This window comes from Lissotriton vulgaris, chromosome 9 (genome assembly GCF_964263255.1).
Source record: "Lissotriton vulgaris chromosome 9, aLisVul1.2, whole genome shotgun sequence".
Taxonomy (NCBI): domain Eukaryota; kingdom Metazoa; phylum Chordata; class Amphibia; order Caudata; family Salamandridae; genus Lissotriton; species Lissotriton vulgaris.
The window spans coordinates 1,022,678,821-1,022,691,146 of record NC_141697.1 but is presented as its reverse complement, the minus strand read 5'-3'; the positions used below and the strand labels follow the sequence as shown (position 1 = coordinate 1,022,691,146).

Sequence of the window (12,326 nt, the reverse complement as noted above, 5' to 3'; positions counted from 1 at the left end):
CTCCTTGGGGCATCATTTCCTGATATGGTAGGAGATAGTTAGCCAGCTGAATTGAAAACTGCAGAGCTTGATCTGTTTGTTCATGGTTAGATAATATCCCATTGTCTGCATACACACAAGACAAAGTGAAGGGAGGCTAAGAAAGACCGGGAGCCATGCACTTAGTGTCTTACAATGAACATTTTAGAGTTAGTCCTGTGTAATGAAAAAATACTATTTCATTAACCTTTGGTGTCTTTATCTGTAACAGTATGGCATGATCCACCTTATTAAAGGTGGTCAACAGGACAAACAAAATACACATAGCCAGTCAACCAGCATCTTATACTCAGGAGTGTAAATCCTTAGATCCACTAGAGCTAACACAATCTTGTGTTAAGGTCTCAAAATATATTGATTGGTCTCCCAGATTAGAAAAGTGTCTAAATTGGTGAACTTGTTGACATAGAATCACCTTCATGACCCGACTAACTGGAAGAAAACTCCAAATAGGACAAATACAAAAGGGCAGCGACATTTAAAAAAAAAAAAAAGCCCAAGCAATTCTGCGCTTAGGGATAGACATGAATGGATGGCTCAATGCATATACACAATACTGGTTCTGTTAAAATATCATATAGGGCACTGACGAGGTCTCTGTCCCATGAAAAAAGTTAAGGTTCACAACAAGCCCACCGAAATACATTTTCTGATGTCTCTGCCATTTGGATGTTGGGTGTATATTCATTGCTTGACTGGTGGTTATTCATGAAACTGCATGCCATTAAAAACTGCACATGTGGCAGATCATTTACTAACAAAATTTCCAAAGCAAAACAATAAATATACATGATCTTTAATTACCTGAAAACAGGAAGCAATCCCTTGCAAACGTGGTTTGCAGCATTAATACTTATGAAATAAAATGTAACTTCTCAGCTGCGTTTCTTTTAGATTTCAGGCAAACAGGACAATTTATATAATTTATATCATGGCGATATGTACAATCTGTCGCAACAGCAACAAAGTATACATGCCGACAAGATAAGGGTCCATCTGCCTGATTTTTATGCGAGCACACTAAGTTTAGCTATGGCGGTGACTACTCTTCCACCTCCGTAGCCAAACTGCTCAGATGGCCCGAAGGAGTAAGGGTCATTGCAGTAATGGCCTATATGTCTGCCCGCGTCCAATCAGGATGGGAATCAAACTCTGTACACTGCCCATGGACCTCTGTGGCAAAAAGACCCAGCTGAGGAACAGGCCAGGCTCCAAACACACAATTAATTATAACATCATTGTTTGTGCATCTATGGTAATCTGAAGAAAGGTGCTAAAAGCATTTGAATGGACTTTCTTCTTTCCTTCCAGATGGGTTATGGTATGTTGCTCAGAAAGACCATTTCTAAATCGAAATAGCTAGAAGGCTCCTGCACCAAAATGTTTTTCTAGAATTTAAATTAAGGTGCACAATGATTGGGAACCCCTGATGACTTGGAGTGAGATACACTTTTCTATGCGTAGGGATTCTTGTAGAAGGGCATCCTTCAACGTTTTTTAAGTGCCTACATTGTTTGAAGCAGCTTGTTGTGGTCCAGCATGCATCTATAATCAATCACAACCAGTTCAAGAAGAGGGACAATTAAATTACAATAACTTGCAGTCATTTGGTTTGTGAAAGTAACATGGCACTGTTTCGCACAAATTAACAACATTCGTGACAAAATAATATAAACTTGTAGCCGAGTGCCCTAGTTTGACAGTCATTCGACTGCCCTCAAAGCTAAGGGGAACTCCAAGTAAAAGACTGTCTGTGACATATCTACCACATTTACTAACTTTACGGAACCATTTCTAAAAACTCTTAAAAGAAGAATACTATTTGTTGAATATGTGGCTATTTCACCAGTAACTCTTTGCTGGTGCAACTCAGCTTGTTTTAAGTTGACCAATTCAATTAGATTGAAGCCAGCGTGTTCTTAGAAAATCGAGAGCTCAGTTAAAATAAATGATGGGGGTTCTTTCTGGATGGAGAAGTCACACTTGATATTTAATTGTAAGTAATGTTTATTGGGTGTAGTTAAGGATTCAGACTATTACAAGCAAAATAAATTCAAAGAAAGACTATGCTATTTGAGAAACGAGGACGTATATTTAGTAACCATTTTAATTTAAGTCCACAGGCTAATTATACATAGCCATGACACAATGAGGAGAAGCTGGAGTTTATATACAAATTAGGAATGCCTTGAATAATGTATGAAAATGTATTTTACGCTATATCAATCTACTGAAAAGAGGTTATTCCCATTAATAAAAATACCAATATGTGGGTTCTAAATAAAAGCCTTCTCTTAAATGAACGGTCCCCTGATACGGATTAATCGTGCATCAAAAGAAGCCCACAAAGAAATATAAAAAATCTTTACCTGCCATCAGTAAGAATCCAGTGGTAAAATAGTTCCATAAATTTTTTACAAAAATTGCAGAGAGGCTGGCCATGTTATCAGGCAAACACATAACTATGAGATGAGTAGTCCGGTTAGGATTGAGATTAGACCCAGCACTGTCATATTTGGCATAGATGCTATCCTATAGAAGTGATTTTACAAATCTTGAGACAATATTTAAACAGCCGATCAAACACTTTATGTAGCTTTAATACATCTGCATTAGTAACAGTAACGAAGTAACCAAAGTACACACCTCATAACCCACAGAAGTTCAACAAAAATAAAAGGTGAATCATTTTCAGATTCCAAAATTCAAGCTTTAAGTCTGCCTACAACATACAAGAAGGAAATACTATGCATGCCATTTATGAAATAAATAGTAACAGAATTTTGGGAAATGTTGAAAATTTCTCACACAGTTCATTCTTAGGTAAATAAACACTTCTACTGCACATAGCTTCTAGTTTTCTTTCAACTCTGAAGCAACTGTCCCGAGACTTGCCTTGAGAAGTGGCCCAGCTGAGCACGTGTTTCAGGCATTGAGGTGTTCGTTACTCTAGGGCTCATCACAACTCTTTTTAGAACATGGTTGACTACATGCTGTTAGGTGAATGGGTGCCTACAATGTCACTTGCTTAAGTGAATTCTAATGCACTCTCCAAACCTTTATAATCAGAAAAGATCACCATGGTAGCACACTCAATTTTCAGTGGCAACATCCCTTCTTGTGACATCATAGAGAAGCTCCATACAGAATAATGTATTTTAAAAAGTTATTAAAAGGCAACAGCAATACAAGTGAGCACATGGGCTTTACAAGGTCCCTCTCCCTTCCATCTCCACTATAGCTTAACATCCAAATGGTAAGGCCAATGAAACTTGGGGGAATTTATACATTAAAAAAAAAAACTCAGCACAAAATTTCTTTGAGGCCTTTTGCATCAGTGGGAAGAGTTATCAGCTCAGGTGTTATCATGCAATCATCAGTGCCAATGAGAGCAATGAATTATGGTTACTGCAATGTTAAGCATGTCCAAATGCTGGACCGTTAAAGTTTAAAGCTTGCACTCGAGCCCGTGCATGAGGAGTTAAAACATAAATTATGAAAGATTTGACATTTGAGAAGCTTAGCAGGCTGTGGAGTAACGGCTGCTGGCCTCTTACCGTTGTCCTTCACATTGTTGTCATCGAGGTTGATCTGTTCCGCTAGCTCCGATAACGAGTCATCCACGGGGCGGCTGCTGCGCAAGGACATGGACAGCCGGCGCTTGATGATCTTCATCCTATCCATTCAATGCTACAGATCAAGTGCCTGCAGTGAGAAAGAAAGAAGAGCCGTGAGAGAAGGCAGGCGCAGTGGAGGTCGCGCTCTGCAGCGGTGAGGTCATAAACACTACTTCACAGGACTTTGACCTTCCTGTACTCCACAGGATACTCTGCTTAAGTGAAAGCACTGGGCAGGGTGAAGAAAAAAAAAAAACAACACACGCACAACACGTTCATTTTAACAAGAGGGTAAACTATACCTGGAAAGCATGGGCCTAATGAAGACCCCTGCTGTACAACAAGCTGTGGCTCGACCCCAGGTTTTTGTACAGCAGAGAAGAGGTTTGACTGAATGGGTTGTGCAACCACATGGAACTATACTGTAAGCAGAGGGACTCTCAAGATCCCTTTAGCACATATTGCAAGATCACTTAATCGATCAATCAGGGAATTGTAAAGCGTGCTATTCACCCTTGAGGGTCTCATGGCGCTGGGGGGGGAGGGGGGGGGGGGGATGCAGCTGGGAGTCAGCCGAAGAGACAGGTCTTGAGGCTCTTCCTGAAGGTGTGTGTGTAGAGAGGTCTTCCTTCAATTAGCGCTTACTCACTTTTAACTTGGGCAACACTGAACTTCTTTTGCTTCTTAAAGTATCACATGAACAGTGTAACTTTCTTAATCTATTTCAATTCAAATGTGATCGTTCTTGTAAAATTGCCAATTATAGCCTTTTTATAGACTTCCTTATTTCTTCACTGACGTCTCCTTCTGCTGCCAGTAAGTCAGTCATTCGCAACATTATTTTTGAGAATTTTGAGAATTAATTTTGCCACATACCTTACGATCTCCTCCTGAAATTGAGGATTTTTAATTCTATCCAACTCAAAATAAGCCCTAATTTTCGTTTTAAATACACTTCAACTGCCCAAGCAGCCATGCTTTACAAGACGGAAAATAGGTAGGGGACACTTTTCAGCAGCAGTGGTGGTGTCTCCCAAATGTCAGGGGTCCCGACACTACAAGGTCAACTACAAACAGAACAGTGAAGCATTTTCCACTATAGCAAGTATGATATTTATCCTGAACTTACAAACATGCTGGGCCCAGTTAGTGTTCGTGCTACAAGTAAACAAGAGCTGAGCGTGTTAAAGTTCCCAGAGGTCAAGCCCACAAACAAATTAGAAACTGTGACTAATAATCAGATTTACACTCTTCAGAACCGACTGAATAATAAGATTATAAGTGAATGTCAACGGCTTGCCATTCCCCATAACATCCAACGAAGCCAGTGGCACTGTAGATCCATGATGAAAGAGCACTCAAGAGTGGTTCACACAAACTGGAAGATATTATAGCTGAAATTTGAAGACATTTGAAGACATGGTTCAAAAGCATGCCAACAGGTTTAGATTGTGGCTCTGCATGCACTCAGATGTGCAGAAAAAAAGCACAGAACAGATCATACACACACCGAGTAGCACACATATAGACAGCCATTTTCAAAAAGTCCAACAAACATACAGGCAATCTATGGACATAATCATGCCACCCTGGCACGGACTGATTCTTCACCCACTCTAAAAGGCCGACTAGATGGATGCAGCAAATTACCGCCTTTGTTGATACAGAAGCAAAGGTTTATGCAAAGTTACTATTGGAGGACCTGGAGGTATGGGTGGAAGAGTTTTACCTAGTACCCTTCTTTGAAATCATGTTAAGGCCCAAAGCAGTATTTTGGATAACATACTGGTAGTTACTGTTTCAGGCATATCGATCAAGAAGTACAAACAAACAAAAAAAATGTACCTGCCTCCTACACTCACTATGACCCCACCTATAATGGGGTGCACCGGGTTCTGCTGATAGAAACGTTTTGGGCTTGGGGAATTCCGACTTGCCTTCCTGGAGTTTTTGAATATCAATGCATGGGGACCAGAGGGGAAATTAAAGTCGGGAGAGACGCCACCCCTGAGCTTCCACCTCTATGGAGCCAATCTGGATAAGAATCTCAGAGAGGGCAGATCCTTTCCACTGAGAACTTGATCAGCAAATACCGAAGAGCTACATTATGGTTATAATAAATCCAACAAGCTCGTTGCAATTAAAGATAGAACAAACATAATGATATTTGGGAAAAGCGCAGGAGGCGGAAAGTAACTGAATGTTCAGAAGGCCAGGTATAGGAAATCGTACAGGAGCAAGGACTAGGCCAAGGTGTAGTTAGCAGAGCATAGATGCGAGAGCGGGTACAAGGTGCACCCGTCGGAGCAAGGGTTGGGACGGGGCACAGCACGTGGGATAAGACGCTTCAGGAGTAGCATGGTGGGGAGGCACAGCAGGCGGAGCACAGAGAAGCAAGACACAACAGGCAGATCACAAGGGGCAGGCACAGCATAGGGTGTGGCACAGCATAGGGTGTGGCACAGCATAGGACAGATAAAGCTGGATGCTGACTCGGTTACTTACTGGTAATCTTCATTACTCCAAGTCTTCCTCACCACAGTCACCAAGGAGCACTACGTGTTCCAGGCACAGCATTCACTCATATATAAAAATCCCCGCCCAACATGTCGGCCTGATAGGAAGTACCTGTCCCCTGACCTATGAGGGTGTGGTAACCTCAGAAGACATGCTGCAATACCCATAAGCAGAGAAGCAACCAGAAGGAAAAACAAAACCTTTGTTTGTCCCTCCACAAATAGGGCAGGAGGGAGGGATCATGACTGTGACGAGGAAGACTGACTCGGAGTAATGAAGATTACCGGTATGTAACCGAGTCATTACCTTACTTCTCACTCGTTACAGTCACCCAGGAGCGCATACCAAAGAGCCAGACGAACAAAAGAAAGGGACAGTCAAAAAATGCCAAGGAAATTTATTTGCAGGCAAGCTCAATCAGTAAAGAGCAGCAAGGTCAGCAGAACTAACATCCCCAGAAAACATTTATAATGGGAGATGAAGGTATGAGGGGAGGACCAAGTCGCCGCCACACAAAGATCTTTCAAGGGGGTGCCCTTAAAAGAAGCCCAGGAGAAAGCCACACCCTGGGTGAAATGCCCCTGAATGACTGGAGGAAGAGAAACCTCAGCATGAAGATAGTCCTAGAAAATAGACCGAACCCAACGCAAAAGAGTAGCCATCATAGGGCGAGGACCTTGTTGGGCAACACCAAAGGTGACAAACAAAAAATCCACCCGGCGAAGGGAAGCGGTCCGCTCAAGGTAAATAGCTAGAGCCCTCATCAAATCCAGCAAATGAAGCTGGATTTCCTCCTCCGTAGAGGGGCATGGAAAAAAAGCCGGAAGGACAATATCCTGGGACAAACTGAAAGGAGAGGACATCTTGGGAAGAAAGGCCAGGTCAGGGCTAAGTACCATCTTGTCCGGAAAAAAAGGCAAGAAAGGAGGATGGCAAAGCAAGGCGCCAAGTTCCCCGAAACGCCTCCCCAAAACACAGCTTCAGGATAAGAACTCCAGAGACACAGAAGGCAGGGGCCCAAACGGGGTGTGCTGCAAGGCATAAAGGACCAGAGAAAGATCCCAGGGGGAATAGGAGAAGCAATGACAGGCCAAAGAAATAAAATCTGCGAAGAAGGCGTGAAGCCAAGGACTCAAAAGAGAGGAGAGATAGCCTTAATGGCGGACCACTGGCCGCGGAGAGTAGAAATAGACAGCCCAAGCAAAAAACATCCGGGAGGAACTCAAGCACAGAACCGCCCCTCACAAGAGACAGGGAGAAACCCCCCGTGAAGACCATCAAGCAGAGAAATTCCTCCAGTGACGTTCATAAACCCCAAGGGTGCTGAACCATCCTAGAATTCTGTATGGACAGTGCCACCTCTGAGGAAAAACCCAAAGATACTGGCCGTCGCCTTTCAACTTCCAACCCCCCCCCCCTCTCCCTCCCCCCCTACCACCAAATGGCCAAGAGACAGGAGAGGAAAGCGGAGCAGAGAAGGGGACAGAGGGAACCTCCAAGTGGGAGCAATAGCCAAACAAAGCAGGAGGGAATACCAATGCTCACGAGGCCAAAAGGAGACCACCAACAACACCACCCCTTCTGTCCTGATCTTTGCCAAAACCCTGCTGAGAAGGAGAAAGGAGGCAGAGAGAAGACCCCAAGGGAAACTTAGGGCATCCACCCCTTCATGCCACCCAGCAAGGAAGATGGCTGCAAAACTGCGGCAGAAGAGTATCCTGAGGGGAGGCAAAGAGATCCAAACAAGGCCTCAAGAACCGCCCCAAAATCTCCTGAAAGACCAGAGGAGACAGGGACAGAGAAACCGAGGAAGGAAGAAGGAGACTCAGCTGATTCGTACGCCTTTCACCCTCCCTGGCAGATAGATCGCCTTCAGACGCAGCAGGTTGGCTTCCGCCCAAGGTCCAATCTGATCTGCTGGGAGAGCCAAAAGAGGAGAGCGAGTGCCCCCAAATGATTCAAATAGGCACGGGCCACCCGATAGTCCATCCGGACCTGAACCCACTAGTACTTCAGATGACGGGCAAAGTGCAGGAGAGCCTTGAACACCGCTGTCAAGTCCTTCCAATTCGAAGACATCCAGCTCTCCGCGAGGGACCAAGAACCCCGAGAAGAAAGAGCCAGAGGATCCCCCCCCCCCGCCAAAATCCAAGGGCAGGCATCGGTCGTTAGGGGACAGGGCACAGGAGAGTACAGGGGCACCACCTTTACCAGGTTATCCGGCAGCAGCCACAAACGTATCTGGAGAGAAATGGCAGGCGTCACCAGATCCACGGCATCATAATCCTGAGACAACGGATTCCAGCGAGGCAGAAGGCGATACATCAGATGGAAGAGGTGTCTGCGAGCCCAAGGAACCAGGAAACGGGAAGCAGCCATGTCCCCCTGAATCCGCAACCAGTTCCTTGCGGAAGCCAACAGGGCAAACAGGAGGGACTCCAGATGAGATATAAACCGCATCTGGCGAGCCAGAGGAAGAAACACAATCCTCAAACGTTATTTAAGAGAGTGCAGATTAACTGGAGCTCTTGAGATGGGATGAGGTGGGACTTGCTGATCTTCACAAGGAACCCGTTGGACTCTGCGCCAATGTCACATCCTACTGGGCCTTAAAGAAAGACGAGGAAGAAATTAACCAGTCATCAAGGTAGGGAAACAAAAGTACCCCCCGTGCAGGCAACAGTGCCACAAGGGGAGCCAAGACCATTGTAAACACCCGAGGGGCGGAGGCCAAACCAAAGGGGAGGACACAAAATTGGAAGTGTTGTCCCAGGGCAAAGAACAGTTAATACCTCTGGAAGAGAGGAAGCACAGGAATATGGAAAGAAGCATCCAAAAGTGCAAGGATGACAGAAAGACCCAAGGGGTAATAAGGGGCAGAAACTTCAGTAAACTCACCATCTTGAATCTCTGGTAAGGCACATAGGAATTAACGGTCTTGAGATCCACAACAGGGCGGAAACCACCTGACGCCTTCTGCACCAGGAACATCAGAGAGTAGCAACCCTGTCTCAACTCATCCCCGGGGACAGGAACAATGGCACGCTTCTAGAGAAGATCCAAGATCCCCTGCTTCAACCCACATAGCTTCAGAGGATTCTGAGGAGTTGGGTGGGGACAAAAAGGTCTGGAGAGTGAGAAGAGAAGTCAATAGAATAACCTTCGACCACCAGGCGAACAACCCAGGAATTGGTGACATTGCGGCCCAAGCGGAAGAAAAACTATCCAATTCCCCCGTCAGGACTTGGGAGTGTAACTGGTAAGGGCAGCACCTGTGGGTTATGGTGTGAATTAGCAGAGAAGGGGGTGCCACAGCCAGAACCCCTCCCACGAAAGAGCTGGGAGGGACCCTTCCCAGCCGAAGGTGGATTCCCAAACGCTTGCCTATAACCACACCCTGACCTCTCAGAGCAGGCCGCGGAGACGTCAGGAGTTTACGATCCTCCGCAGACTTCTTTAGTTGATCCTCAAGTTGAGGTGCAAACTTAACCCCATCAAAAGGCAAGCATGACAAACGTATCTGTGAAGATCTTAGGGTGTGGTCTTGCATGCCTCTCTCCATTTACGATAGGTCGGTAATCTTTAAGATGGTGGCTCTTCCCCGCCTCCTCTATCAGTTACAGAACCATCCATATCAAATCCCTCCCAGATGGTTCCGGCAAGTGAACTCAGTGCTGGGACAGTTCGTGTGGGAGGGGGGCAAAGTGAGGGTGGCACTGCGCACTTGTTTGTCTACCTACTCCGGGGGTCTCGCTTCATCCGATGTCCTCTCTTACTATCAAGCCTCACATTTGTTGGTACTGAATGAGTGGCGGTATGGGGACAGGGGGGACCCGGCTTATGTGGTTGAGCGGCAGCTTATGGGCAGCCATCCCCTACATACGCTGCTATACTCCGCACCACTTCGGAGTCCCTTGCCGTCGGTCACGAGGGTAGTATTCCACATATGAAGGCAGGCTCTAGGTAGGATGGGGTGGCAAAATGTCTTGACCCGGGAGACCCCCCTTTGGGGCAACGGGCACCTATCACAAGTGGCAGCACTGCAGGGCTTCCGGGGATGGGATGCAGTAGGCATCTCGGTTCTGGGAGACGTTATGACGGATTGGACACTCAAATAATTTCAGGACCTGCAGGAAGAATATGGGATGCCGCAATCCCAATTCTTCCACTACTTACAGCTTCGGCACTCCCTCGCTCCCAGCTTGGAGAGCCTGGAATCTCTCCCAGACTTTAGCCCCAAAGAAGCAAAGGTCTTCATTGGGGGGGGGGGGGGGGGGGGGGGATCTACCGGACCGCAAGATCTCCCACATATACCAAACGTTAGTTATTCACAGTTCCCGTAGTCTGCAGAAGCTTAAGAGTGCATGGGAGGCGGATGTGGGCGCGCTGGAGGAGGACTGGGCTGAGGCTCTGGCGAGCCTGCGGGGGGGGCAATAGCAACTCGCCTGCGGCTGGTGCAATTGAACTATCTACACAGAGTGTACTTCACCAGAGAGCCCTTGTGGAGGGCAGGGATGATCACATCCCCCCCCCCCCCCCAAGTGTCTTCGCTGTCAGCGGGAGGAGGGTATGCTCCTCCAAACAGTCTGAGCTGCCTTTCACTGCATAACTTCTGGAGGGGGGTGTACTCCTGCCTTTCGGAGGTACTGGGTTGGGAGCTCCCCTACACGCTGCGCTTGGCCCTGCTGCATGTCATGGAGGGAGTGGAGGGCAATCTATATAAATGCCATCTCTTGCTACTGGACCTCACGCTAGCAAAAAGGGTTATTTCCAGGACCTGGAAAGCGCCCCGGGTTCCGTCCTTAGCCGCGTGGAAAAATGGGCTTGATTTTTGTATGGGGTTTGAGCAACCAGTTTTCCTTGCCAGGGGGTTCCCACGCAAACATTATAAAACATGGAAGAGGTGGGCGGACTATCGGGGATTAGAACTGGACCCGCCACCGGAGGTGGAGGCGCGGCTGCCGGACTGATTTATCTGTTGTATTTATGTTTAAATGGTGGAGGGGACGGGATGACCGGGAGAGGCGGTGATCTTCGGGTATGCAGATACAAACTTGATAGACTTCTGTGATATGGGCGCAATCAGGGGGGAGGTTGTTATCATGCGGTTTAATACTCTTGCTAAAAGTCAAAGTCATTATTATTGTGTAATTTCTATGTGCAGATGCCTCTGGACTGCAGAGCCCTGCAATCTATGTGAAACTAGGCAAATAAAATGTTAACTTTTATTAAAAAAAAGGCAAGCATGACAGGAGGGACTTCTGGGAAGCCTCCGCCTTCCACGACCTCATCCAGATGTTTCGGCGAGCAGAAACATTGGCAGCTGCATCGAACAGAGAGTCGAATGTAATGTCAGACAAAAAGCGAACCTGTAATCCCATAGGAGACAGACGGGAATTAACATACTCCCCTTGATGGAGGTTCTCAGATGAGGACGGAAAATCATGCAGGAGTGATTGAACTACATTTGAGGCGTAATCACCTGTCCTGATGGAAAGCTTAGTGGTGGAGTAAGCCTGCTTGGAAGCACAATCCACCTTCTTATCAACTGGATCGCTAGGAGAGGCGTCCTCCGAGATTATGGAACCACTGGAGGCCAGACCCACCATCAGAGAGTCCACCTTCACTTGAGGGTGAACTCCGTCAGGAAGTTCTGAAGAGGGTACTTCTTTGCAAGGAACTGAGGGAACCCTCTTTCTCGATATCGGATCATTCCCTTAACAGAAGCCCCTGGATGGCCTTATGGATGGGAAGAGCATGGGGCTCCTTCCGACGGTACTGAGAAAAAGAATCTTCCTCCTCATCCAGAGAAACAATAGTCTGAAAGGCTAAATTGTCCTTCAAGTGAGTCATGACCTCCTTTAATTCAGCGCCTTTAACAAAGTGTCCCTGCTGTTATTCATCTGAACCATCAGACTCAGAAGAAACTCTGGGAATTTCAGCTACTGGCCCATCCCGAGCCACAAAAGCGGAGTCCAACGCCTTATTAATCGTTGCCTGAAGGACATCAAGATCCATGCCCACGGGCTGCTGGGAGGATGCAGGTTCAGACTCTGAACCAGAAAACTGATGTTTACACTTCTCAGAGCGTTTCTCCTCCATGGCTGCAAAAAACACAACTGCCGACAAGGAGGAGGAACAAACATTTGAAAG

General features: G+C 46.4%; 1 protein-coding gene across 4 annotated transcripts in view; it reads right to left on the bottom strand.

Annotated features, from left to right (window-relative positions):
- Nucleotides 1–12,326, bottom strand: part of LOC147692727 (cyclin-dependent kinase 17-like) — a 600,938-nt gene that overhangs the window by 570,284 nt on the left and 18,328 nt on the right. For all 4 annotated transcript variants that reach the window (XM_086938922.1, XM_086938918.1, XM_086938917.1 and 1 more), the window contains exon 2: nt 3,597–3,744. In XM_086938922.1, the coding sequence (XP_086795048.1) occupies nt 3,597–3,723 (127 nt within the window). In that variant the 5' untranslated portion in view covers nt 3,724–3,744. The remainder of the gene's footprint in view (nt 1–3,596; nt 3,745–12,326) is intronic.